Below are 24,460 nucleotides of genomic sequence, written 5' to 3'. Positions count from 1 at the left end.
CAAGATGGCGACCATTGAGATTAACCAATATGCACCTAGATTTAAACTTTTTTAAACTAAAACATTTTTAAAACATAAATTTGCTACTTACTTTTTCCCGAGATTTTGGTTTCATTTCCTTACTTTTGATCGAAGACGAAAAATAAAAATTTCATCATTTTATCTCAAATCCATCAATAACTAGTTGTAATTGAATTAGATTGGATACATCAGTGATTCGAACAGAATTTGCCTGGAATGTACATAAAAGTTTAAGCCTCTAAGGAACTCAGCCTTATGATTCACATCTCTCACTTTTTTGGCAGCGAGAGGCAGCTTCTCCATAGAGAATGGCACCTGCAATTTACGTCCACCTTGCCTTCCATGTGTTGGTTGCATTGTCTCATGGCGTCATAATTCACAATTACATATTTTTGGTTATGACACATTTAACACATATAGCACAATTACACACTTTTAGACAACATTTAACATGGAAATTACCATTGGCCATGTTTTCCTACTCGTTAACTTTAAAAAATTAGAGAAAATTGTACAAACTTTAAAAAAACATGTACACCTATATAACACTTAACAACATGCACCATCTGTCTAACCAATAACCGAAATCAAAATTCACATTATTCCTCATGTTTCCAGAAGGAAAAATTTTGATGAAAATTTGCATCAGTAAAAACAGCGCCATCTACATTTTATTTCTAAACACTCTTGCCATCAAGATTTCCGGAAGAGCCACCATCTTTGATACCTAGGGTAACATTAACCCTTTTTTGTTATTAAGCATCAAAGATGGAAAAGTTGACACTTTTGTTTTTTGAATATATCTTTTCTCAGAGTTAATTATATTTTCCAAAAAGTAATTAATGCAAAAGAGAAGGTTATACTGAGCACTTTGACACCAAAATTGTCAAAATCTACCTGGAAATTTTGTTTTGCACTTTTTTGTCCAAATTTTTAATGTTACCCCAGTAGCATGGGCTTCCCCAGGTAAAAAATTAAAAATGTAGACATTACCAACAATATTAAAATGGTGTCTCTTTATATAAAAAATATTTATTCTTTTATTATTTATACAGTAATAGAGTTAAGAAAACATTAGAACAGTTGAATTGCATCAATGGATAATACATTTAGGGCTGTTTGTATTAGAAATAATTATTTTATGTATGAAAATAAGTTTTATAAACAAAAACAAGGAAACCCAATGGAGTGTGCTTATTGTAATGGAGTATATAAGGACCAATATTAGCTGAGTTAAATATGGTAAATATATATAGGGATGTAGTAATGTAGTAAATTACCAACTTTTCTTCTGTTTGCTGGAATCAGGGAACACATGTCATTCCAACCAAGCCTATTCTATTCCCTAATAAATTACCAATAATTTGGTCATTTATTAGAATAGGTTAGGTTACGTTAGGTTAGAACATGTGTCCTCGGGCCCACAAAAATTAAATATTCGCATTTCTAATCACAAATGCTATCGAGATTCCAGAAGTGTCGCCATAGGGGTTACCTAGGTACACTTTAACCTAAAATTCTAATGACCATGACATCAAACTAATTGGCAAGTCATATTTTGATAAAACTGCGGTATCTTTTTATATGTCACGAATTTCTCACTGCTGTGTTTTCTCATATATAAATATATATATTCATCTTAGACTTTAAAGCTATCTTTGAGTTTTAATTGACTTGGTAACTGATGAGTTTAAGATATCAGATACAATAAATAATGATATTAAATCAGTAAAGAATTAATTAACGTAACATTTTAGGATGAAAATTCTTCTTCGTTCTTATATATAATTAGCTAGTTTTGTAGGAGTACTAGACTATTTGGATCCTTTATATAAAATTCCTTTTGCATATATAAGATCGTTTTTGTCAATGTAGGTCATTGGGACAAAATGACTTATTATCTATCTGGTTTTATCTTTTCACTGATAGCATGTCACTTTTATTTATAGGGTAATCTTTAATTTACTCTTTTCTAAAACTTCGGACTAGCTATTGTTCTTCTAGTTTTTTTGTGATTATAGCTAAATTTCAAGAACATTGTGAATTTATTTGATGTCCACCTCTTGTTCACAAGCCATTACTCTCATCTTACATAAATGACCACACTTTCATTTAACACTTAATATTTAAGTGTATATTAGTATAATTGTGAAAATATTATTATCTCTAAATCATTAACCTAATTGTCACTGCGACCATAGTGCTAATATTAATAAAGCACAGATGTGTGGCCAAAGCTAGTGCGGAAACACAAGAAATACACCTGAATACGTTCATTTGGAATTATTTGGACAAGTTTTGGGAATTTGGGACGTTCTTTGGACACTCATTATTGACTAAAAAAAAAAACACTGACGTGGGTTTACTATACGTGAGGTGAGACCAGACAACACACAGTTTTGAGTCTCTTTTCGGGAATCGGGATAGAATCAATTATAGTTTGAATGCATCCTAACTCAATTGGAGCCTAAATAAATATACGTAAGTAAGTCAAGGAGCATCAATTAACTCGATACAGCTTTATTGTTGACAATACTTATGCGGTGGGTATTTATTTTAACATTTATTACTTTTATAACTCAACGTTTTTTCTTCCATTGATCTTTTCATTTTTCCATATGAGAAGTGAATTTATTACTGGAATTAGAATCCAATAAATTGTCGTATATTCTATAAAAGAGCTAAAACCATTACTGATCTTCATTTCGTTTTTGAGTTACTACGCAGTTAAATCATTATTAGGATCATTTCCAATTAGTCTCTATCTAGTAATATCAAATTATATATTTAAGAGCATCTGAAGCAGTAACATAATTTTTCGGCTTTTTATTACAACATAAGACAAATATTTGAGCTGGTTTATATTTAACTTACATGAATTTTATCACACTATAGGAAGCACGATTATCAATCTCTAAAGGTCGACAGAGAGAAGGGCATTTATACGTAATGAAAGGGTTTTTAGCAAACGCAAATAAGTTTTATGCACATAGTGGGTATGTACGAAATAGAAATATTCTAACAAAAATTTCAAATCACCTATAGGGAGATGAACAGTCTTGTGCTGTCCTTATATATCTCAAAATCCGTTGAAACAGACATCAACCGGATAATTGCGTTACGTTTGATGTAAATCCGTAACCTGGACGGAAACTTTCTGTTCCATGGCCAAACAAGTTACAGTTTCATTTTTACAAAACTCCACAGAGCACAGGGAACCTACGAGAATAGAACAAATATCACAGAGCTAACAATGAAAACACTGGGAGAGGCGATCAAATTATATTTAGGTGCTAATAGTGCGTCACCACGGTGTGCTGACTTATCCAATTAAAGATATAACAGTTCGGATCGCATTCTGACAATCTTTCCGCTATTTAACAAGGGTTAATAGAGCCGTGGACTGACTTAGTTTTTGGTAGGAGCGTTTCATTAGGTATAGACGACGAGGCAGATGAAAGAAAAGAAATAATAGAATAAGGAGCAGTGACGCCCGTACTATCCGAATAGCTCGAATATACCTACATTAGGAATTCTAATAATTTGAGCTATTATACTTAAGTTCGCGAAAGGGAGGGTCTTCAAATTCATAATTCCCATAGTAGATTATATTATCATAAAATGGATTATTTGTCTATGAAACACGAAAGATACCTAACGACAAATAGCCACAAAAGGGTGTAGGTTCAAAAATTAAGAAGACATCATTTATATAATCACAATTTTGATTTTAAAAATAGTTACAAGGCGTACTTTATTAAAATTTCGGGACTATTTTTAAACGAAAAGATTTTGACGTAAAAATAAACAATCTTGCATAGCAAACAATTGGTTTTTTGGGGGGCGGGGTCATTCCACTACACACTATAACGGGCGATAAGATCGTCTTTAATGCCATACTTAGTCCAAAACCACACTTATACACGAACTCTACTACAAATTCACATACTTAAAAGGGATAACCACATTATAAAATCTGGATGATCCCCAACAGTGTTGAAGGCCGGGGGTGACCAAGTGCGAAATAACACTGGGATTGACAGATAGTAGCCATGGAGGAGCCCGACACAATGGTATGTGTGAATAATGCACTCAATGGTACACAAATCAATTCATACTACTAAGCTCCAAAAAACAAGCGCAGAAGATGAGAGATTTGGGCGTACTCATTTTGTGGCGGAAGACATTGGACGGATTTGCAGAACGGCCACCGCGTGCATAACGACATGAAACACTACGAGTAGCTAGGATACTTTTAATTTAGACGTAACGCCAGGTGTCGTTCTCAAAACTTAAGTGCCAGATGATATTAAAACGGAGTAAGTTGGTATAGCGCTAACATGAAGAGCAGTCAATGAGGGTATACTTGGCACGGGAATAAGACTAAAAGAAAGTCTGTTTACTCATGTTTATTGACGTTAGTCACCGAGTATGTTTCTCTCATATATTTCTATATAATGTAGATATTTTACAAGGTTACGGTTCCTTTAAATTGGGTTTATTTTAGTTCATCATTTTCAATGACGGCACAACTGAAATTAGAGTGTTTTAACAGTGTGTTAGTTACTCTCTACTCAAGGCTACAAAAACTTGAGTGCGTTTAATAGTGGCGTGGAATATTAGTCGAGCTAACTTAATATCACAGCGGTTGTAATGCGCACGGCTGGTGCATCTCCCAATTGCTAAGCGAACATATATGATTGTTTAGACGTAAATCCATGCTATACTTGATAGAGTGAGTGCACGGCATTTGCCACTGATTATAGGGGTACCCTTGTAAAATTTCTACCAATTTAAGAATTACTTACGCACATTCATTTGAACATTACGGTTAAATGTTAGTAAGTAATATGTTTTAATATTAAAAATAGACAGTATTATTTATGGTATGTAATAGAAACACAAACAATATAGATACAAACCTTTGCTATTATGTGTATTCAATGAATACATTATCTGGTTTAACTATTTAAGTCACTTGCAAAATCAACCTACATGCTCGAAACTATACACTTGTGTGTCATATATCAATCCACCCTTGAGGAAAATATTTACCTTACGTCTGGAGAAAATAGATACTAAAACGGAAAATAAGGTGCTATATCTTTTTCCGAGAGGTATAGGTTCTTAAACTCTGTGTCTATAATACCTCTTTTCTGAGTGTTTCTCAATATGATTCACACGCCAACACGCTTTGCTCTAGTGTGGGGCCTAATATCAGAGGGAGTGTGGCTTATGAGGGAATCTCTGGTATCGCGGGTAATAAGAAAAAAAAGGAGACCATAATTTTCATGTTTTAAACATTATTTTTGTTTCAGTGATACATCTCTTTGTAGGGGAAGCCACTCTATGCATTGTGTTCGGGGGCCCATAGAAGACCATCTATGGTTGGCGGACCAAATTTTTGCCGTTCTTTATCGCTAGGAGGTATTGTTCTCAGCGCACCTCGCACATGAGATGATAACAGAGTTCCAGGGTAATATATCGTATACTGGAATTCTTGAGTTTCCAATCTTTCACGTTCTAACAAAAACACGCGGGGTTCTCATAGGGGGTAATCATAGGAAATAGGAGCCGAATTGGCTAATATCTCAGAGTCTTCAGAGCTAATAAAATAACATATTAGGCACTTGGCTGAGTAAATTAATATTTTTGTCTTAATGAATATCTCAAACAAATATTTTATATTTTCGAAATTTCATCAATATATAACAGAATATATTACAATATTATTTTAACAAACCATTTCATTAACTTAAATACCTTCTCGTAAAGTAGGACGACAAGCATACAATCCTGTCGTTTTAGAAGCGCACTTAAGTGCTAGAAGGTATGGGAGTACTCATTCTTCCTACTTTTAAGCAATAAACTTTAAGGAGCCTTCAATTTTTGCAAGTAGCAATGTTGACATTAGGCACAGATAAGTTGTTATCACCACACTGTTTTGCAAAACAATTATGTGATATTTTGAGTCTCGATTACCGCTTCCGGCTCACGCCACTAACATCCTATGAGAACAGCACGTAAAAGTATTAGACACAATTTGACTCGTATATGAAAGTGAGAAGTCAGCAGTTTGCGCATTATTTACATGCTCGTTAACATTTCCTAAAGCGGTTCTTTTATAGTAACGACAACGGACAAAAGACAACACTTTCTGGTTTGGGCTCTGTAAATTCTACAGTGAACAGGAAATAAGATGATATCTGCTGATTATTTCTACGTCCTACGACGATAGTTAACAATTACGTTTTTTCTTTAGCGTAACGTTTCACTATAAGATTACCATTCTTGCTATCTGGCTATATGCTCACAGGTCCGATATATATTTAGGCTGCACGGTCATATTTCTATGGTTGCTGAGTAAGTGACTAGAGTACTCTCTAGAGAAAGTATACATTGACACTAAGAAATCTATTTAAAACTTATGACATTCATTTATTTTTCTAAGATGATATGGGAGTGAAATTATTCTTGATAAATACTCTGTTTATGCACGATATGTATAAAGTTCTGTAAATAGTGGTTCAATATTTTATTAACTTAAAAGAATTTTGTTCCACACAACATTTACATTTGGAATGGGAGAGGCATATCTCTCGAGACTCTTGCTGGTGTTTTTAGTTTATCTAGAGTGGATGTAGCTATTAAGTTTTTTTAGTGAATCTTCCATCGTTTATGTTTTTCAGACAGAAGTTGATTTCAAAATTACAGTATAGTAATTTTCAGTTATTTTATAACTCACATAATATAACCTATCGTTTTCATCGTATTATGCTAGAAGAAAAGATTATAAAAAAATAGAGATAACTAATAAATGTTTTCATATAATGTTATTTAATAATTTAAATTATAATATTTTGAAAATATTAGTATTATTAATTATTTTGATTAGTCATTTATATAGTTTTACGATATATGTATAGTATCATAAGGATAACAGTGAGGTTTTTATTCTATGGAAATTTTATAGAGTTTTAAAATTAAGTTCCCTGTTTTCAATAATTAGTAATTTCTTCAAACAAACAGACAGGTTATATTTATATTGAAAAACCAATTTATGCCGTTTAATATGATGAATCTTGACAGTTTTTGAAAATTAATTTATTATATTTTTTGCAAATTTTAAGGCAAAGTGGCCTGCTGTATCACATCGAATAATAAGGTCTCTTTAGAAAAAAAAATACAGTATAGTAAAAAGCCAAAATGCAATACAAATGCTTTAAAATGTAAAATACAAGAAATTGAATTTAGAATATTAATTGTTTACTTCATTTACTTGATGAAATGTTGAATATAAAGAATAGTTAAAATTTGTTTTCAAATAAAAACTAATTATTTGAAAAGAATTTATAATAGAGATTTGATTTGAAACTGAATTCAGTCATGTAAATAACAAATTTTTTTTAAAGAATAAATACATTTATTAGAATTATTATATAAATAATGTAAAGAAATCATTGGATGTTTCTAGATATTTTATATGAATTAAAGGAATTTCAGTAATTTAAAACAGTATCAAATAAATCAGCAGAGTATATTATGACATTAATGTCAGACAGATATACAGTATTATGTTACTAAAACTTAGAATTGATCATGTAATTATTTATGTATATTTGTTTTTGTGAAAATGTTTTCTATTATAAAATAATCTAGGGACATTAGAATTTGATTGCTTTAAAGAAAAAAAATGACACTTCTGTCTTTTGTACATCAGTAGAAGTGTCAATTTCCTTCAAAGTGGTCTTCTATTATGCATATTATATATACAGTATAAATAAATTGATTTATTTTCTTTCTGATCATTTAATTTTTTATTCAGATTTATGATAAATTTTATTTATATATATATGTCTGTATATATAGTAGATATAAAAACTAAACTCAAATGAGAGATTGAAAACCAACAATAATACACTTAAATAATTTATAGAAACCAAAAACAAATTTTTAATATGACAAATGTTTTTGTAAGTTTATCCCAGCTTCAGATCACTAACAAACACTTTTGTTTACTTTGTAAAAGTAATTTTATAATGATTTGAAGCTGGGATAAATTTCCTAAAAACATCATATTAAAAATTTATTTTTGGTTCCTATAAATTATTTAAGTGTACTGTTACTGATTTTGGATTATTAAACTGGAATTTAGGCATTTACATATGAAAAATTGAAATATATTCAATAAAATTGTTAATTAAATTATAATCATTTACTGTTGTTTACTACGAAATTCATTTAAATAAGAATATGATTTTAATTCTATTAAAATGATTACTTATTATTAACTTCTATTGCTATTAATTTAAAGGTAATGTAAATTATTGACTTTTATAAATAATGATTTTAATTATTTTAGAAGTTTAGCACTTTTTTATATACCAGATATATTCATTTCCTTTAAAATACTTGAAATACAGGTAGCCCTCAGTTTACGCCGCAGTTCCATTCCTACAAAAGCCGGCGCAAATCAAATTGGCATAAAATGAACCCATATTTACAGTGAGGTATAGGGTTAGGTTCTACATAAATGAATAACAAGCAAATAATTTTGTTTATTAATACAATATAATACAAAATACATATATTATAAATTTAATTTTTTTAAAATATATTTTATGATAAAATAAAGTGAATGTTTTTATCAAAAAATCTTAAGAAAAACAAATGATATTTCAAAGTTTCGAATCTCTTACATTTTTTGGAAAAAAGTACAAGTATCCATCTTTAATTGTTTAGATTTTTGTTTTTTTTCATTAAGAATTTCGGAATATGGTCGAATGGATGCAATGATGCTCCTTTTTACATTTGCACTTTGCTCCCAATCATTGTCTAACTCACAAAGTTCATCCGTCAAACTTTCCATAGTTGAAATGATATGCTAACCTGACATAGAGCTACAGACAAGTGGAGATGCTGATTGGTCGACCACTGGCTGCCGTAGTGCATGTATAAGGTCAGTTTGGATGGAAAAATTGAAGTTGGTTTTGTCTCACTAACAATAGTTTGTGATTGTCGGAAGTGCTACTGCGCTGTAAGATGTTTTACTGAATGAACTGATACAGGATACAAACTATTTGCGTTTATTGGCGCTCTGGATTCGGATGCCATTTATTGGACTACTAGGTTTAATAACTTTACTTGTGGGTACCTAAACGTTTAGTATTTTAATATTAATTCAATGCAAATGTGTACATACTCAATAATATTGAACAGAGAAAATAAATTATTCAATAAAAATCTTTGTTTTAACAAATGTACAATGTAGCAAGCTCAGTATATATGTCAACACTGAAACGAAAATCAGTCTAGCATAAGGAAAATCAGGGAACTACACCGCAAAATGGCGAATTGCGCAGTGGTGTTATTGTGAATCGGCGTAAATTGAGCTGGCATAAACAGAGGGCTACCTGTAATAATTTTATGATAAATGTTAGGTTATAATTTATTAAAGAATATTAGAAATACTTTTATGATGATTGAGGATACCATGGTGATCTTTTCTTCTTTCTTAACACACTTGACACGAGGATTGATGGCAGGGGTAGGCATCATCTTTATATTTCTCTCATTAATTGCATGAAAAAAATATTTTCTTATTATATTTTTATAATAAATTTTATTTGTTGATTTAATTACTATTATATTAATTGAAACTACAGTGGAAACCAGTTACAACAAAAAATATTAATTTTAATATAAAAAATGTATTAAAATTATTTTTTTTCATATTTTAAGAAATGACTTTTCCTAATTTAATTTAATATTTCATCTTATTAACATTTTTGTTAGAATGGCTAAATTTTATCAAAATTAACAATTTGTTAAATTTATTTTATCTGCAGTTTTAATAAAATTATTAAAAATAAATATTTTCAGGTCATTGATAAAATGTAGAAATTTCTTCAATATAAAGATTTATGTTTATTATTTAATATTGATATTTCATTGTCATAAATAATTTCTGTATGCTTAAAACAGTATTTCTGTATGCTTCTTCTAATATGCTTCTTCTAATATTTCTGTATGCTTAAAATAGTAAATGCAATGATTATATTTATATGTATTATATATTTAAATGTGATTGATTAATCATTGAATTTTTTTACTAATATAATTTTAATTTTAAATTCTATAGAGATATTCACTTTTTTCATCATTATAAAGGTTTTATTGTAAGGTAAATTCCAAATCAACTGTCTTTAAAATACAATAAAAAATGAACTGTTCATGAAGTGAATAAGAGTTTTTTTTATTTAATTAACAATAATTTAATAACTTTTTCAAAGAAAATGTCTGTATTACCAGTTATACATTTTTTTTTATTTTGCAATTTTTTCTTTTGTAGTGAAAGGGGGGATCAATGAATCATTTTTCTAATTCTAATCATAAATATCTTCCCACTCATAAAATAAGCAATTGATAGAATAAAATGGGTTATTTATAATCCCATATTGAGGCATTATTGTTCTAGAGAAAAGGCTGCAGAACAAGAAAGGCTGTTACTAATAATAAAGATATAAGTTAGTTATTAGAAAGTATTTTTATAGAATAAGAAGATTTACCAATATTAATGAGTTTTGAGTTTTGAGACCTAGAGTGTGGGGTCCAGACCAACGGGTCAATTAACATTAAGGGAGAAGACCTTAAGAAGCCCACTCAGTTCAAATACCTTGGCTCACTCATCAGCAATGATGGTGAAATCACCCTTGATGCAAAGACGCGAGCCAAGGCAGCCTGGCTAAAGTGGTGGCAATGCACTAGCATCCTCTGTGACCATCGTATGCAGACCCGGCTAAAGGTGAAAGTCTACAAATCTGTCATCCGCCTAGTGGCCCTATACGGGTCAGAATGCTGGCCATCAAGCACCCGCCACGAACAAATTCTCCATACCATGGAAATGAAGATGCTTTGCTGGTGCCTCGGCTTTACCCGACTTGACCACATCCCGAATGAAGACATCCAAAAGATCCATGAAAGTGGCCCCTATATCTGAAAAGATGCAGGAAGCAAGACTTAGATGGTATGGCCATGTCATGCATACTGATGAACACTCAGTAGCGAAGACAGCATTACAACTCAGCCCACCTGGATGGCACCCCAAAATGAGGTGGATGGATTGACTGCAAGATGACATGAGAGGGTGAACCTCACTCTGGAAGATGCATTGAATTGTACCATATGGAGAAGGGCATGCAAGAAAGCGGACCCTGCATAGAAGCAGAACCTCAACGCTAGGAAGAAGAAGAATGAGTTTTTTTTTCAAGTTGTTACTTAAAATTAATTTTTTTACATCAATCCATTTTAAAATTAATTAGTTGATCTATTTTTCTAATAATGTTATATTATACTCATAAATAATAATCATAAATAAGTAAAAATTTAATTTTCAAATTTATTTAGATCATATATCATTTTTTATTAATATTTAAATATAATTTTAAGAAAGTGTTTTTATTTTGTTCATACATATATTACAGTTGTTTAATTGTATTTGAATTATAATGCCATTTTATAAAATTTTATCGTGTATAATTTATTTTTTTTAGCATTTATAAGATTTTCAATCTCTGAATTAAATATTTCAATTTATCATTTGAGATAATCCTATTTTATAAAGTTTTAGATTAACTTATTCTTAAAGTAAATCTAAATCTAAATTCAATTTCCTGTTTAGCATAAGGTGACCAGACGTCCCGCTTTTGATGGGACAGTTCCGATTTTTAACAATTTGTCCCGCATCCTGCGGCTTTTTAAAAATGTTCCAACTTTTTGGAAGGATTAAATTTTTGTCAATTACATGTCATAAACTTACAACTTATGTTTAAGATCCAGTAAAGATTGTTTCGTATTGTGGCTGTACACCATATTAGATATATATTTTGTCCCTTATAGAAATTTTCTTTCCAACCCTTCCTACTTGGGTGGCTGTGACCAATCCCTTTAGAGGAAAAGAGAGGAATGTGACCCTGAGGGCTGTGTGTGTGAACAACGGGCATTCTTTTCTGGGACATTACAATGATATTGAACATTTTCATTGGGTCATGTTAAAACAAGAACTTAATTGGGAAGATGTGCAAAAATTATTCGATCACATTAGTCAACATTTTCCAGATAGCAATATTTCCGAAAATGATCTTTTTAATGAAGTATCATTATTAAAAATATATATTGATAAAAAAAAAAGGTTAAATCTTGGGCATCAGCAAAAATCTCAACAGAGAACAAATGGCTAGAAATATTTCATCATTTTGAAACAAACTATGTTCCATAAAATAACACATTAAAAATTGTGGAATATGCACTGTCCTTACCAGGAAGAAATGCCCGACTGAATGCATGTTTTCTACCGTGAATAAAGTGTAGACATCCCACGAATCACAATTAAGTGTTGAGACTATAAAAGCAATATTATGTGTAAAATATAATTTAACAAATTCTTGTGAAAAATTTTATGACATTTTAAACAATGACAGCAATTTATTTAAAAAAATTCACTCAAATGAGAAATATGTAAAAGAATAGAGTTTTTAAAAATTTATAATAGTATATATATTTATTATATTTGTAAATTTTACATATGTTGAAATTAAAAAAATATAATACAATTTATGCATTTTTTTTTTATGATAAAATTTTGTTGTTCTAGAACAATTTTTTTTTAACAAGACAACCCCCCTCCCCCTGCCCATGAATTTTGTCCTGCTTTACCAATGTTGAAATCTGGTCACCTTAGTTTAGCATTAAAGGAGGTTGATAAGCACTAATCGGCTTTTCTCTATTATCTAATTTTTGTATAATTGAGTTTCTTTTCTCAGTTGTTGCTTATTTCTCACTCATAAATCTTATACTAAATCTCTCTTATTTCTTTTGTATTTCCAAGAGAGCTTTTATCTGTCTTCTAGATTTTCATTTCTTTATATCCTACTATTTTTATGTGATGTTTCATTTTTTCTTAGTAATTGCAAATTTTACTTCATTAAAACAAAACAAAAATTCTTTATTTTATATTTGTCCAAATACAGAATTTCACAAATATACAAAATATTTTCATTCTTAAAGATTCATTTGGCATTTAATTTTAAAATTTATTTGGTGTATTCAAAATTGAATTTACACACACAAAAAATACTTTTGATTTTTGTATTATTTTTGATTAAAAAAATACATCTGTTTTTATGCTACTTTACTGTGTTTTCCTGTATATAAGAGCTTGTCTTATATGTAAAAATTTGTTTGTTTCTTTTACTTTTGAAACATACATTATGCTTTGCTTGTGAAAGAGTATCTCACATATAATAGCATGCTCTTGTATGCAGCTTGTTTTGGCTTATGAGAACAAGAATACTAATGTGTCAATGTAAATTAAATATAAATGTACTAATACAATAATCATTCAGTGACATCTCTGTGAAACTATTATTAAAAATAAAAAGACAAAAGTTAAAAAATATTTTCAATACTATAAACATTTTTTAAAAACAGCAAGATTTTAGGTACTTTGTGAAATATATGCCAATTTTGCATTGTTTATAAGAGCACACTCTTATACTTGGATAAAATATCATGCTCTAATATGTGCAGAAATACAATAAGTTCAATTATATAATAAATGAGTTTCATAAAAAGAAAGCAACAGAAAATGATAGCTATTAAAATGACTTTTTATTAATAATTGAGAGTTTCATCTATCTTGAGTATTTTCATTGCATATAGATTTTCAGAAGTAATTGTATAAATAGAAGCATTTGAACATTTTGAAACTTTAGAATAAATTTTAAGTTACCAAAACAATGTTTTTTAAATTGTTATTATTTACACCCAAACTTTTAAACAAAATATAAATAGAAGATAAATACATAACAATAAAGTAAAGAAAAAGCAAAATTTTGGTCATTTAAAAAAAAATCTAAAAAGAAGATTGATTAATTTTGATTAAAGATTTATATTTGTATATTTTGTTTATGAATTCTGCATGTTAAACTAAATGAACGAACTTTGTGATTTTAGTTAGTTGAGTTCATTAATCTTATTGATTTTTATAAAAACTGAAAAACTTCTACATGGAGTTAGTTTAATACACACAAAATTTCTATATCAACATTTTTAATAAGTGTGTTGTTTTTATTTCAATTTTTACTTATATTTCAATGGCTAATATATAAATCAATCTTTTAAAGTATAATTAATTAATTTTTTAGATATATTTTAAATTTTGCTTTATTTTCAATTTATTTTTAATGAAATTGTTAAAGTAAAAAACCACATATTCCTCATTTTATATGTTTTTAATTACATTTTGAATAAGTATAATTTATATATTATTTTTTATTAACTGTTTCTGTAAAAGTATCATCAGTTCCAACAATATTGTTTTAATGGTTTGTTAATTAAAATTTTTTAACTTAAAGTTTACTCTAAAATTTCAGTTAACATTTGAGTATTTTAGAAATGTTATTAGTTATGAAGACAAAAAGATATTAACACTATAATTATTAGTCAGTCAGAGCAGATAAAAGACAATGATTTCTTCATGGTAAATTGATTTATAATGTCTTTTATAGTCTTGTTTTAATTTTACAATATTAATCTGGTTCAAATTCCTGACAATCATTCTAATGATATAGGAAGGAAATTCTTAATATTGAATAAAATCATTTTCTCTATAATAGGATGAAAATAGGGTTATTTAAGAAACTATAGCTATGAGTAAAATGAAAATTTATCTGCAATGTTAAATATATAATAGAATACAGTGATATTATAAAAGATAATGTTCTAGTTGTTTTTCTTTTTTTTAGTTTTTTCAAGTTTTTATATCAATTGAATTTTTGTTACTTAATATTTATAAATGTATGTTTATTAAAAATTAATTTATCCAAGATTATTTTACTGCTCTTCGGAGCATTACTCATGTTTTAGTTGAGAAATTCAGGGTTAAAATATTATCTTTGTTTTTAGATGTCAGCCAACTGACCTCTAAAAGGATAATATAATGATTTAATCCTAACTTTCTCGATTAGTTTATCTATTGATCAATTATATATATTTATTTGAAATATCATCATTATGCTATTTTTTCAGAAATGTAATATTATCTTATAATAGAACACCTTGATAAAGTTTTTGTTTTTAAGTAATTTACATTTCAACAAAAAGTTATGTAGTTGTTAATTTTGAGAGCTATACTTATTTATAGAAAGAAATTATCAAAACTATTAAACTGGAATGATACCAATAATTATTTTTTAAATTTTATACTTTAAAGTGTTATTTTAAAAATGAGATTTAAATCATAAAAGTTGAGATAAGAATTATCTTCAGAAATTTACAATTATATAACATCAATACATAAATAACTGATTTATTTGAAAAATAAAATTACCTAATAATATACATAACTGAATAAATGTTTTAGTTACCATATCATCATCAGTCCCTGGAGGAAAACAGTAAGCTAAATGAAAAGCATTGCCATAGTAATGCAAAACAAAGAAATTAATTTTAGTGACAAAAAATAATTGATATAAATATCAAATCTATCCAATGAACAAAGCAATAATACAAATACGTCTCCCTAACCTTGTATAGCTTTGCGGGTAATACTTAGAACATATCACTAATGTTTTCAACCCATTTCTAGGGTCGTCTTCAGGTGTTCTACAAATTTTTTCGGTTCAATTCTGATTTTTAAATGTTCCACTCTCTAATGCTTCTATCTTCAAATTTATTTTTCAAAACATTTAAATTTTGAAATTTTGAAAAATAAATTCTTATTCTGAACATATAAATTTTAATGTAATGTATTTGAATCACATAGTTAGTTCGAATTTTTAAAAAACATTCTATTTTTGGTTAGCTGTTTGTCCGATATTGTTTATACCCGAGGATGTCTATTTCACATAGACGAAAATGTTCGTAAATTTTTCTTTTTTCTTGTTATATGCTGATGTTGGTTTTACGAGTGATATATTTATATGTTTATTTTCTGAAATATTTTAAAGCTTTGTCAGAAATTATTTATTTTATTTTTTTCATATAGGACAGCAGCTGAATACTAACTGATGCATCAGCAACACTGCCCTTTGACTTTAAATGCTATAAGCTAAATTCAATTGATTATATGCAGGATGATGTCAATTATAAACTATATTAAATTGAATTTTGGCTTGTATGAATTGCAACCTGGTGTCAATTCATTACTCATACTAAATTGAATTTCATACTGTTTGAACTCATAGTAATTGCAAGCTACTGATATGTTTTTCCATTAAATTTACAAGATTTGCAATTACTAATAAATTTTGGAATTTAATTTGCAAGTCTTGTAAAAATAATAATTTTATGCTTAGACAAGTATAAAATTAGTATTTAACAACTAAAACAATTAAAAAAAACACTAAAAACAACTAAAATATTTTAATTTTTTTAATGTTTTTTTGAATTTTTGTTGTCATCAAAGAACTTCCAAAGTAGTAACTGTTCTAAAAATATTTTTATAATCATATATATGTGTCATCTTTGAAGCTCAAAGTGTCAAATGAAAATATTAAATACTTTCAGTTGAGTTATTGGAAATTTTAATCATTATTTGGAGTGAATTTAATTAAACAAAAATTTGAGTTTCAGATAAAGTCAAAATTTTGGTTAAATGAATTATCATGAAAGGATATTCAATGAAATTTATTTCCACTAAATTTATGCAAAATTGAGAAATAAAAATATTGTCTTTTTAGTATGGTGAACTAATTATATTGGCATATAATTAATTCATTTTATTATAACTGTTTTTTTTTTTTTTTTGTTTGTTTGTTTGCTTTTATTTAGAACTGGTCTCCACTGTATTTAATATAAGAAATAAGTAGTGATTATCATAATGTTCATTATTCCATTTTGATATTTTGCTCCTATTTTACTATATAAAAATAGTTTTTCTATAATTTATTGGTTCCTAATTGAATGTAATAAAATTGAGGTAAATTAGAGCTTTAAAGATGATTTGATCTTAAAACTCTACAAATAAAAATATGTTGATGTTTTATTTAATATTTTAATGTTAAAAATTATAACAAGTTTTATTTATAAGAATTGATTGCCAATTGATATAACTTAATTTTTCTCACACTTTCTAAATGTGTAGAGTAATTGAAAATAGTAAAAAGTTTAGCCACACCTTTGTGTACAAAGAAATTAATTGAAAATAATGGAATGACAGCATCACTGCAAAATTATTTGCTCTGTATGATGCATTAATTATATTGAATTGCACAGAGAATTGTTTTAGAAATAAAAAGCAAAATAGACATCTTCAAATTTAATGGAAAAAATATATATCAAAAATTAAAGTTTAACTATAATTTTAATAGATGGAACTGTGATTCATTATGTTTTTGATTATTAATTTTTTTCAATAATAACTTGAACTTACATAATAACCTTCTCACAAATCAGCAAACCAAACAATGCTTTAATTAAACACTAGCTAATGTTTTTAATCCTTTGATGTTGGCCTTTAAAAAGGGCTGTGAATGCTAGCTGGAGTTTAATTAAAGTGTTGTTTGGTTTGCTGATTTATAAAAAAAAATGTTATTTTATAAATTCAAGTCAGTATTTTAATCAATTTCATTAATTAATAATGGGCAATTGATAAAAAAAATTATAGTATATCATTTAAACAAATTGGTGCAGAATCAACTAATACATTATGTTGTTCTATTTGAGGAGTGGGGATTAGAAATGATGTTGACATGCATAAAAGAATTTGATGCTATTTTAGAACTTATACTTCTATCTCTTCATTGTAAATTACTAACATACAAAATTACAGTTTTTTTCTTCATTACAGACAATAATCTTTCCAAATGACAAACTTTGTTTATGGTTTAAATTAATGTTTCTAGACATAGTCCAATTCCATCATGCAATGAAATTTTGGACTGGGTAAGTAAAAGTATGGAAGTGTAATAGACATAAAGTTCCAAATTAACATACTATGATACTTATATATAACAAATATGATACTTCAAGAACTGTGTACTGAAGAAAATGTTCAGACAGTAAGAAAATCTTTAATTGTAGTTTCACATCACTTGATAACAATCTTGTACCCTAAATACATCAAGAGCAGTTGGAAAAGGTCTTGCAGAATATTAATTTCCATTGATATAAGATTTAACATGTTGCTCCTTCCTGCAATTTCAATCATCTTAATAATATAATCTTAACAAAATGCATATTATTTATTGACTAGATAGTTTTTGTCAAGTATGATGGGAACTAGGTAGTTAATAGTCTGGCCTTTTGTTCTAGTCAGGTTGGTCAGAGGCCTCTTGTTAATATGTTACCATAACATGGGGAAAAGGATGCAATAGGCTGTTTACATCATATGGATAAATTGTTAGTTATTCCATCTTTGTGATATTAAAAAATTACAATGCAAAATTTTATTTAAAAGATAATTTATTTTTATAAAAGACAATATAATTTAATGTTATATCATTTATATTAATCTTTTAAAATTTTCATTTAGTTTTTTTTAAAGTTGCTAATAAATAATTATGTATACTGCAAAGAAAAATTTGCATAGTCAATTAAATGTTTATAATGTAAAAAAGTCATTGTTGCAAACATTTCTGACTGAATATCATTACTATGAAACATATATAATAATATACTTTAATATGTATATTTTTAATATATAGATGTCTATTTTGTATTTTTTATTAATGTATTGAATTGGTATAAAGCCACATCAACTGCCATATAAGATTGGGCTATTTACCAGCAATTATAATTTTAATTACTAATTAATTTGCTCCTAGAGGGAGGCGTTAGGTGCCATCTCATTAAATTTAATTAAAGAATTTTAGAATATTCTGGAAGATCACGCTAAAATAGCCTAATCTTATATGGCAGTTGGTGTGACTTTATACTAATGTATAGGGTTTTGAGAGAAGTTTATAAATGTATTGAATTGGATGCTACTGCTTTTATCTCAGAGATTAGTAGGAATAATTAGGAATAATCTTTACAATTTCAATGTAATTACTCTAATGTTTCATTGTAAAGTATATAAACAATGCAATGAGGCTGCCATTTCTTGAATTTTCTATTAGAATTTTTTTCAATTTATATATTTTTGAGTTTGAAAGAATTTGGCTGTTAGCTCAAAATTCTTTAAAGAAATTAATTAATTAATTTTTAAAATAAATTATTGGTTGTAATATTAAAAAAAAAAACTAATGAATGAATTAATTGCTTCAATGGTAACATTCAAACAGCAAACTTTTAGCATTTAAAAATCATTTAAACTTACTTTACAATATTGTAATAGTTAAATGAAAATAAAATATTTTTCTAAATGGGGAAGATTATATAATATAATGAAAATTATTAAGAAAAATGTATAAAAATTATTTTATTCATCTTTCAATCATATGTCACGTTATGGTGTCACATTAGTAGGTTTTTATGGGAAAATATTATAAAACAAACTTTATCAAAAGCTAAATTAGCTTATGATAATTTGGAAGAAAATTTGTGTGACAGTTCAATTTGTACCTAAACACTTATCAATAAGTAAACAAAATATATTTGAATTATTTTATTCAGAATTTATTGTCTATTCTAATTCATATTCATAAAGCTTTTAGCTAGCAAATATACATGGATAAAACATCAACTTAAGTCTAAGCAAATATCTAATTGGTAAGAGAATCATATCAAGTAATGTTATTTATCAATAAGTAATTGTAATAGATATTATTTGGAATTATCATAAAATGGAAAAGGTTCATAAAATAAGCTTTATTTAGTTTCAGACAATTTTTAAAAATTTAATGCGTACTGTTAATGAGGGAACCAAAAAATTTGTTGTTCTAGAATATCAAGCTAATATACTTATATGGCTTATATAAGTTAAAACAAATTTATTGCTTGACTTAAAGTATGTGACTAGGTCATACTAATTCATTGTACCCCATAAACCTAATGAAATAACTCATATAGACCTTTTAAGTTGAAATATTTTTAAAACGACTTTTTTTTGCATTTGTTTTTATACTTATTATTAATTTATCAAATTTGATATCATTATCGTAAAATAAAAACTACTGATATTATTGGCTTATCATTTATCGTCGACAAAATAAGATTTGCTATGAAACTTTTCAACATAATTTGTTAAATTATTTATTCTGTGCTGACTAATTGTTGTTAGCCTTTTGTTTTCTTTCTTTCTTTCTGTATAACAATAATTTTAATTGTATTGTGGCATTTTTTATATATTTATTGAATTTATTTAAAGACATTACTTATTTTAATTTATGATGCATTTTACTATATTTTTATACACTATCTAGCTATTAAATTTTTAACATTTTTTCTTAAAAATGTATTTATTTATTTTTATATTTTTTAAACGTGTTAATAAATATGAACAAGAAACTCTACTACATGTCCCAGTTTATATATTTCTTTTTTCTTATACTAAAATATGAAGATCTTATAGCAAGAAAGAAAAAAAATGTGTTTTAATTGAAGTGAATAAAATTTAAATGTAATGCACATATTTTATATTCTCGTGATTAAAATTCAGCCTTATTGTGCTGTGTAAGCTTAAAAAAAATTGCAAATAAACAATTTAAGCATAAAATAATTTGATTAAATTCTAACAAGTTAGAAATGTGTATTCATATTTTTGAACATTTATGTGTTTTGTTTATCATTAGCTGTCAAAATGCAATTTATTGCTTAATTATTTGTGGATGAAGTAACTTGTCACTTGTAGTTTCTGATCATATGTTGTTTAAGCTTAATTATAGATATATTAGTTAAAATAAACACCATTTTCATTAAAAATTTCATTATTCATTAAAAAATATTTATTACTCATAATATGATACTGTATATGGTATAAGCACACAATATCACTAATTTTATCTTGATGGAATAAACTTTATATTACCATTTTCATAAGTTTTAGGACAATTGTTTTTGTTTTATAGAATAAATAACTTTAATTAATAAATATTGCTATAATAGGGTATTAAACTAAAAAATAGATATAAAACACTTTTCAGTTTTATGATACTCCAGTAAAGTAATATGTATTAATTTGAAAATGAGTATTTTAAAATACAGTATTTTAATATTTTTACAAATTAAATATGCTTTAAAAGTGCATCAAGACATTTATATTACAGTATAAGACGGGGAATAAGAAAGTGCATTAGTAAAGTTTTTATTTTATATCAATATGATAAATTCAAAGAATTGAATATAGAAGATGAAATTTTCACCAATATGCTATTTTCGAATATAATTGAAATGTTGCTGTGTGTAATGATTCTTTTTTTTTAATTCTTTCCATATAAAATTTTAATGGCTGTTATTTTAATTATCTCTTGACAACACATTTTAACTTTGAAAAATCACTAGCACAGTTTATCTTAAAGTGAAAAGTCATAGAAATAAACACTATAAGCAAAATCTAAACTATGTGAAGATGCTTGAGAATATTATTCCTGAATTCTTGCAGAGTCCTATATATTTATTATGTAGCCAGTATTTTATTGAAGTATTATATTTTAGAATGCAGCATCACATTTTCTTTATAAGCTTCAATAGATGCTGGCTTCCAAAACTTTATTTATTCACAAAAATGAAATGACTGATCAGATCAGTTGAAATCATCTTTTTGCCACAACTATACTAAATTACTATACAGTGGGTGATAGGTTAACAAACAGTTCAGACTGCAAACAAAATTGGACAATGAACACTTTCGCGAAAGATTTTTATGTTCGGATAACAAACATCTCACTGAACAAACACAAGAAGCAACGTAAAATAGTGAATATAAATTGGTCTTCCCTTGTCTCCAGGTGACAATTCGAAACCTTTTGGAGTGCGGGAGGTGTTGACATCGACGTTCAACTTGATACTGATCAGATAGTAGGCTATTCCTCCAAACTTTGAAACTCTCCCTTGTAATTCTAGTCTTTTGTTTACCTTTCTGACAAAGAATTTTTTTATAATCTTCATGAGACTGTTGGGCGGGCACTTGTTAAGTTTTGTGTCAGTTTTTATTTTCAAAAGGCAAGTGTTTAATAGCCAAAGTAGAAAGTGGGCACATTGTCTAGCAACATCATGTTGCTAGACAATGTGGCTTAAACAGGTCTACAGTAGGCACAATCTTAATAAGAAAGATATAATCAAGAAGACTCAAGCAGCTAAAGGAGTAATGAAAATCACATCTGAGAAACAAAGAACATTTAAGAGCTCATAATGGTACCTGAAACTGATCTGACAACAGAAGAAACTCAGCAAGATGTGTTTTCTTCTGAAAAAGAGGAAGACGAAAGAGGACCAATGCTGATATCTGCTATTAAAGATCTTTTGAAGAAGTGGGAGGATGTCAGCACAATGGTCTTAGAATAGCATCAAAACCAAGTTGAGATTAATAGCACTTGCAGATATCAATGACAACAATGCTATAAACTACTTCCAAAAATCCTGAAGAAGAGAGAAAAGCAATCAACATTAGACAGATTCTTTAATATCCCACAAACAGAAAAAAACATGACTGATAAAAATGCAAGACTGTGTATATATGTATTTTTATTTATTTTTTGGGGTCTTCAGACGAATTAATCAAATTCCCATAAAAATCTGTGGTAAATCGATAATTGGTTAACAAACAATTCAGGTAGTAAACATTGGTTAATGAACATAATCAGTTCCAAGACAAAATCACCCACTGTATATTATTCAGCTCATACATATATATGCATGTGCAGATCTGCTCGTCACAATATTACATAAAATACACAGATTTTTATAGTTTTTTTTTTTTGAATAATTAATATTATATCAAATATAAAAAAGTAAAATTTTTGAAGTTACAGCATTTCTTATACAAGAAAGGTTCAGAAATAAAACAGGAAAAACTAGTTTTATTGTGAGAGTAAATGTAATAAATTATAATGCATTTTCTTTGAAATAATGACCATTTGCTATCACATTTTTCCCAACATCCATACCATGACCAGAAGCAGTCCTGAAACCAAAGTTTTTGTACATATGTTAAAAAAAAGTTTATAGCACAACACACTCAACTTTTTGCAATGTTACAAAACAACACCCATTTAATCTCTTCCTAAGATTAAAGAAGCATTTATTATTTGTTGCAGTCATAGTTCAGGAGAGTAGGATGACTATGATCACATAAAAATTCTATTTTGGACTTTGAAGGCTTGATGCATGACACACATGCAGTGTATCTTGAGATTGTCATGGAATCATTTTATGTACAGCAATCAAAAGACTGTCTGATTCTCTTTTGATTGCTGACAGTCTTGTCTAATTTCTTCCTAAATTCTATCAATTATCTCTGCATTATGTGCCATCACTGGTCTGTCTGAATATGGGTCATCTTCCATATCTTTCCTAACTTCTTTGAATTACCATATTTACTTGCATATAAGACAAGGTTTTTATTCATTTTTCACTGCTTCAAAAACCTAAGTCACCCTATATGTGCAAGCGAAGGATTCTTTTCATTTTTGCAATAATTTTTGTAAACTGTGTATTTGCAGTTTTTACCAGATTCTCACCTTCTGGTGTTTAAAAACAGAAGTATTTTATCTGGGTCATCTAAATCGTTCTTGTGTATTGACACGAGTAAAGATGAATAGCAATAGGAAAAGCCAAGCTTTTGAATTGAATTCCAAAATCACACGGGAGACCGATATAAATTTTAATTCATTCCCACATGAAAACAAGATGATTATTTGGAAATCAGAATTTGGTGAAACTCATAAGTGTAATCAATGAAGAGTGGATTCAACTGTTAAAAATTGGCAAAAAAGGTTCCCAGTTGTCCAGCTGTACATGAACAAATTATGTTGTCCATTTTACAAGATTTTTCCTTGAAGTTTGAAATGCCAGTAATTTTTGTGGGACAATGTGTGCATTTATGTGCATTTGATATTTTATTTGTGATTAAACAAAATAAAATTAGAACTGTATTAATAAATCTAATTTTCTTTATTTTGATCTTTAAAGTCACACCTCATCCTATATGCGAGATCGTCTTATGTGCAAGTAAATATGGTAATTGAATCACTCTTGTATTTGGATCTTTGACATGGTGTCTTCATCTTAGACTGTTCTTAGCATTTTTAGAGTTTTACTACAAGATATTAAGCTTACAGCAAAGTTTAATGTTAATTCATTATTTCATTTTCAGTGTTTCAAATACATTTTCAAATATATGTTTTTACTAGGGTAGTATTCTACATATCTTGGTAAATTTGCTTAACATAGCTTGCAAAAACATGGAATAACATGCTAAGGTTTTAACTGTAGCACATGAAACAACATAAAGTTGATTCATGTGCTATATTTAAAAATGTTTTAGTTAAAACTTTTCTAC

At 27.8% G+C, this 24,460-nt stretch overlaps 1 protein-coding gene across 3 annotated transcripts in view; it reads left to right on the top strand.

Moving 5' to 3' along the window:
- The window catches only part of LOC136975081 (inactive rhomboid protein 1), a 128,235-nt gene that overhangs the window by 90,709 nt on the left and 13,066 nt on the right, over window positions 1-24,460 (top strand). For 2 of the 3 annotated variants that reach the window (XM_067270079.1, XM_067270078.1), the window contains one exon: window positions 9,548-9,568. The exons of the other annotated variant lie outside the window; for it this stretch is intronic. In XM_067270079.1, coding sequence (XP_067126180.1) covers window positions 9,548-9,568 — 21 coding nt within the window. The remainder of the gene's footprint in view (window positions 1-9,547; window positions 9,569-24,460) is intronic. 3 annotated transcript variants of the gene reach the window in all.

The sequence above is a fragment of the Centruroides vittatus genome, unplaced genomic scaffold (assembly GCF_030686945.1).
Source record: "Centruroides vittatus isolate TY-2023 unplaced genomic scaffold, ASM3068694v2 contig_364, whole genome shotgun sequence".
NCBI lineage: Eukaryota > Metazoa > Arthropoda > Arachnida > Scorpiones > Buthidae > Centruroides > Centruroides vittatus.
The sequence above is the reverse complement of the archived record's forward strand: the minus strand, read 5'-3'. Positions and strand labels throughout refer to the sequence as shown.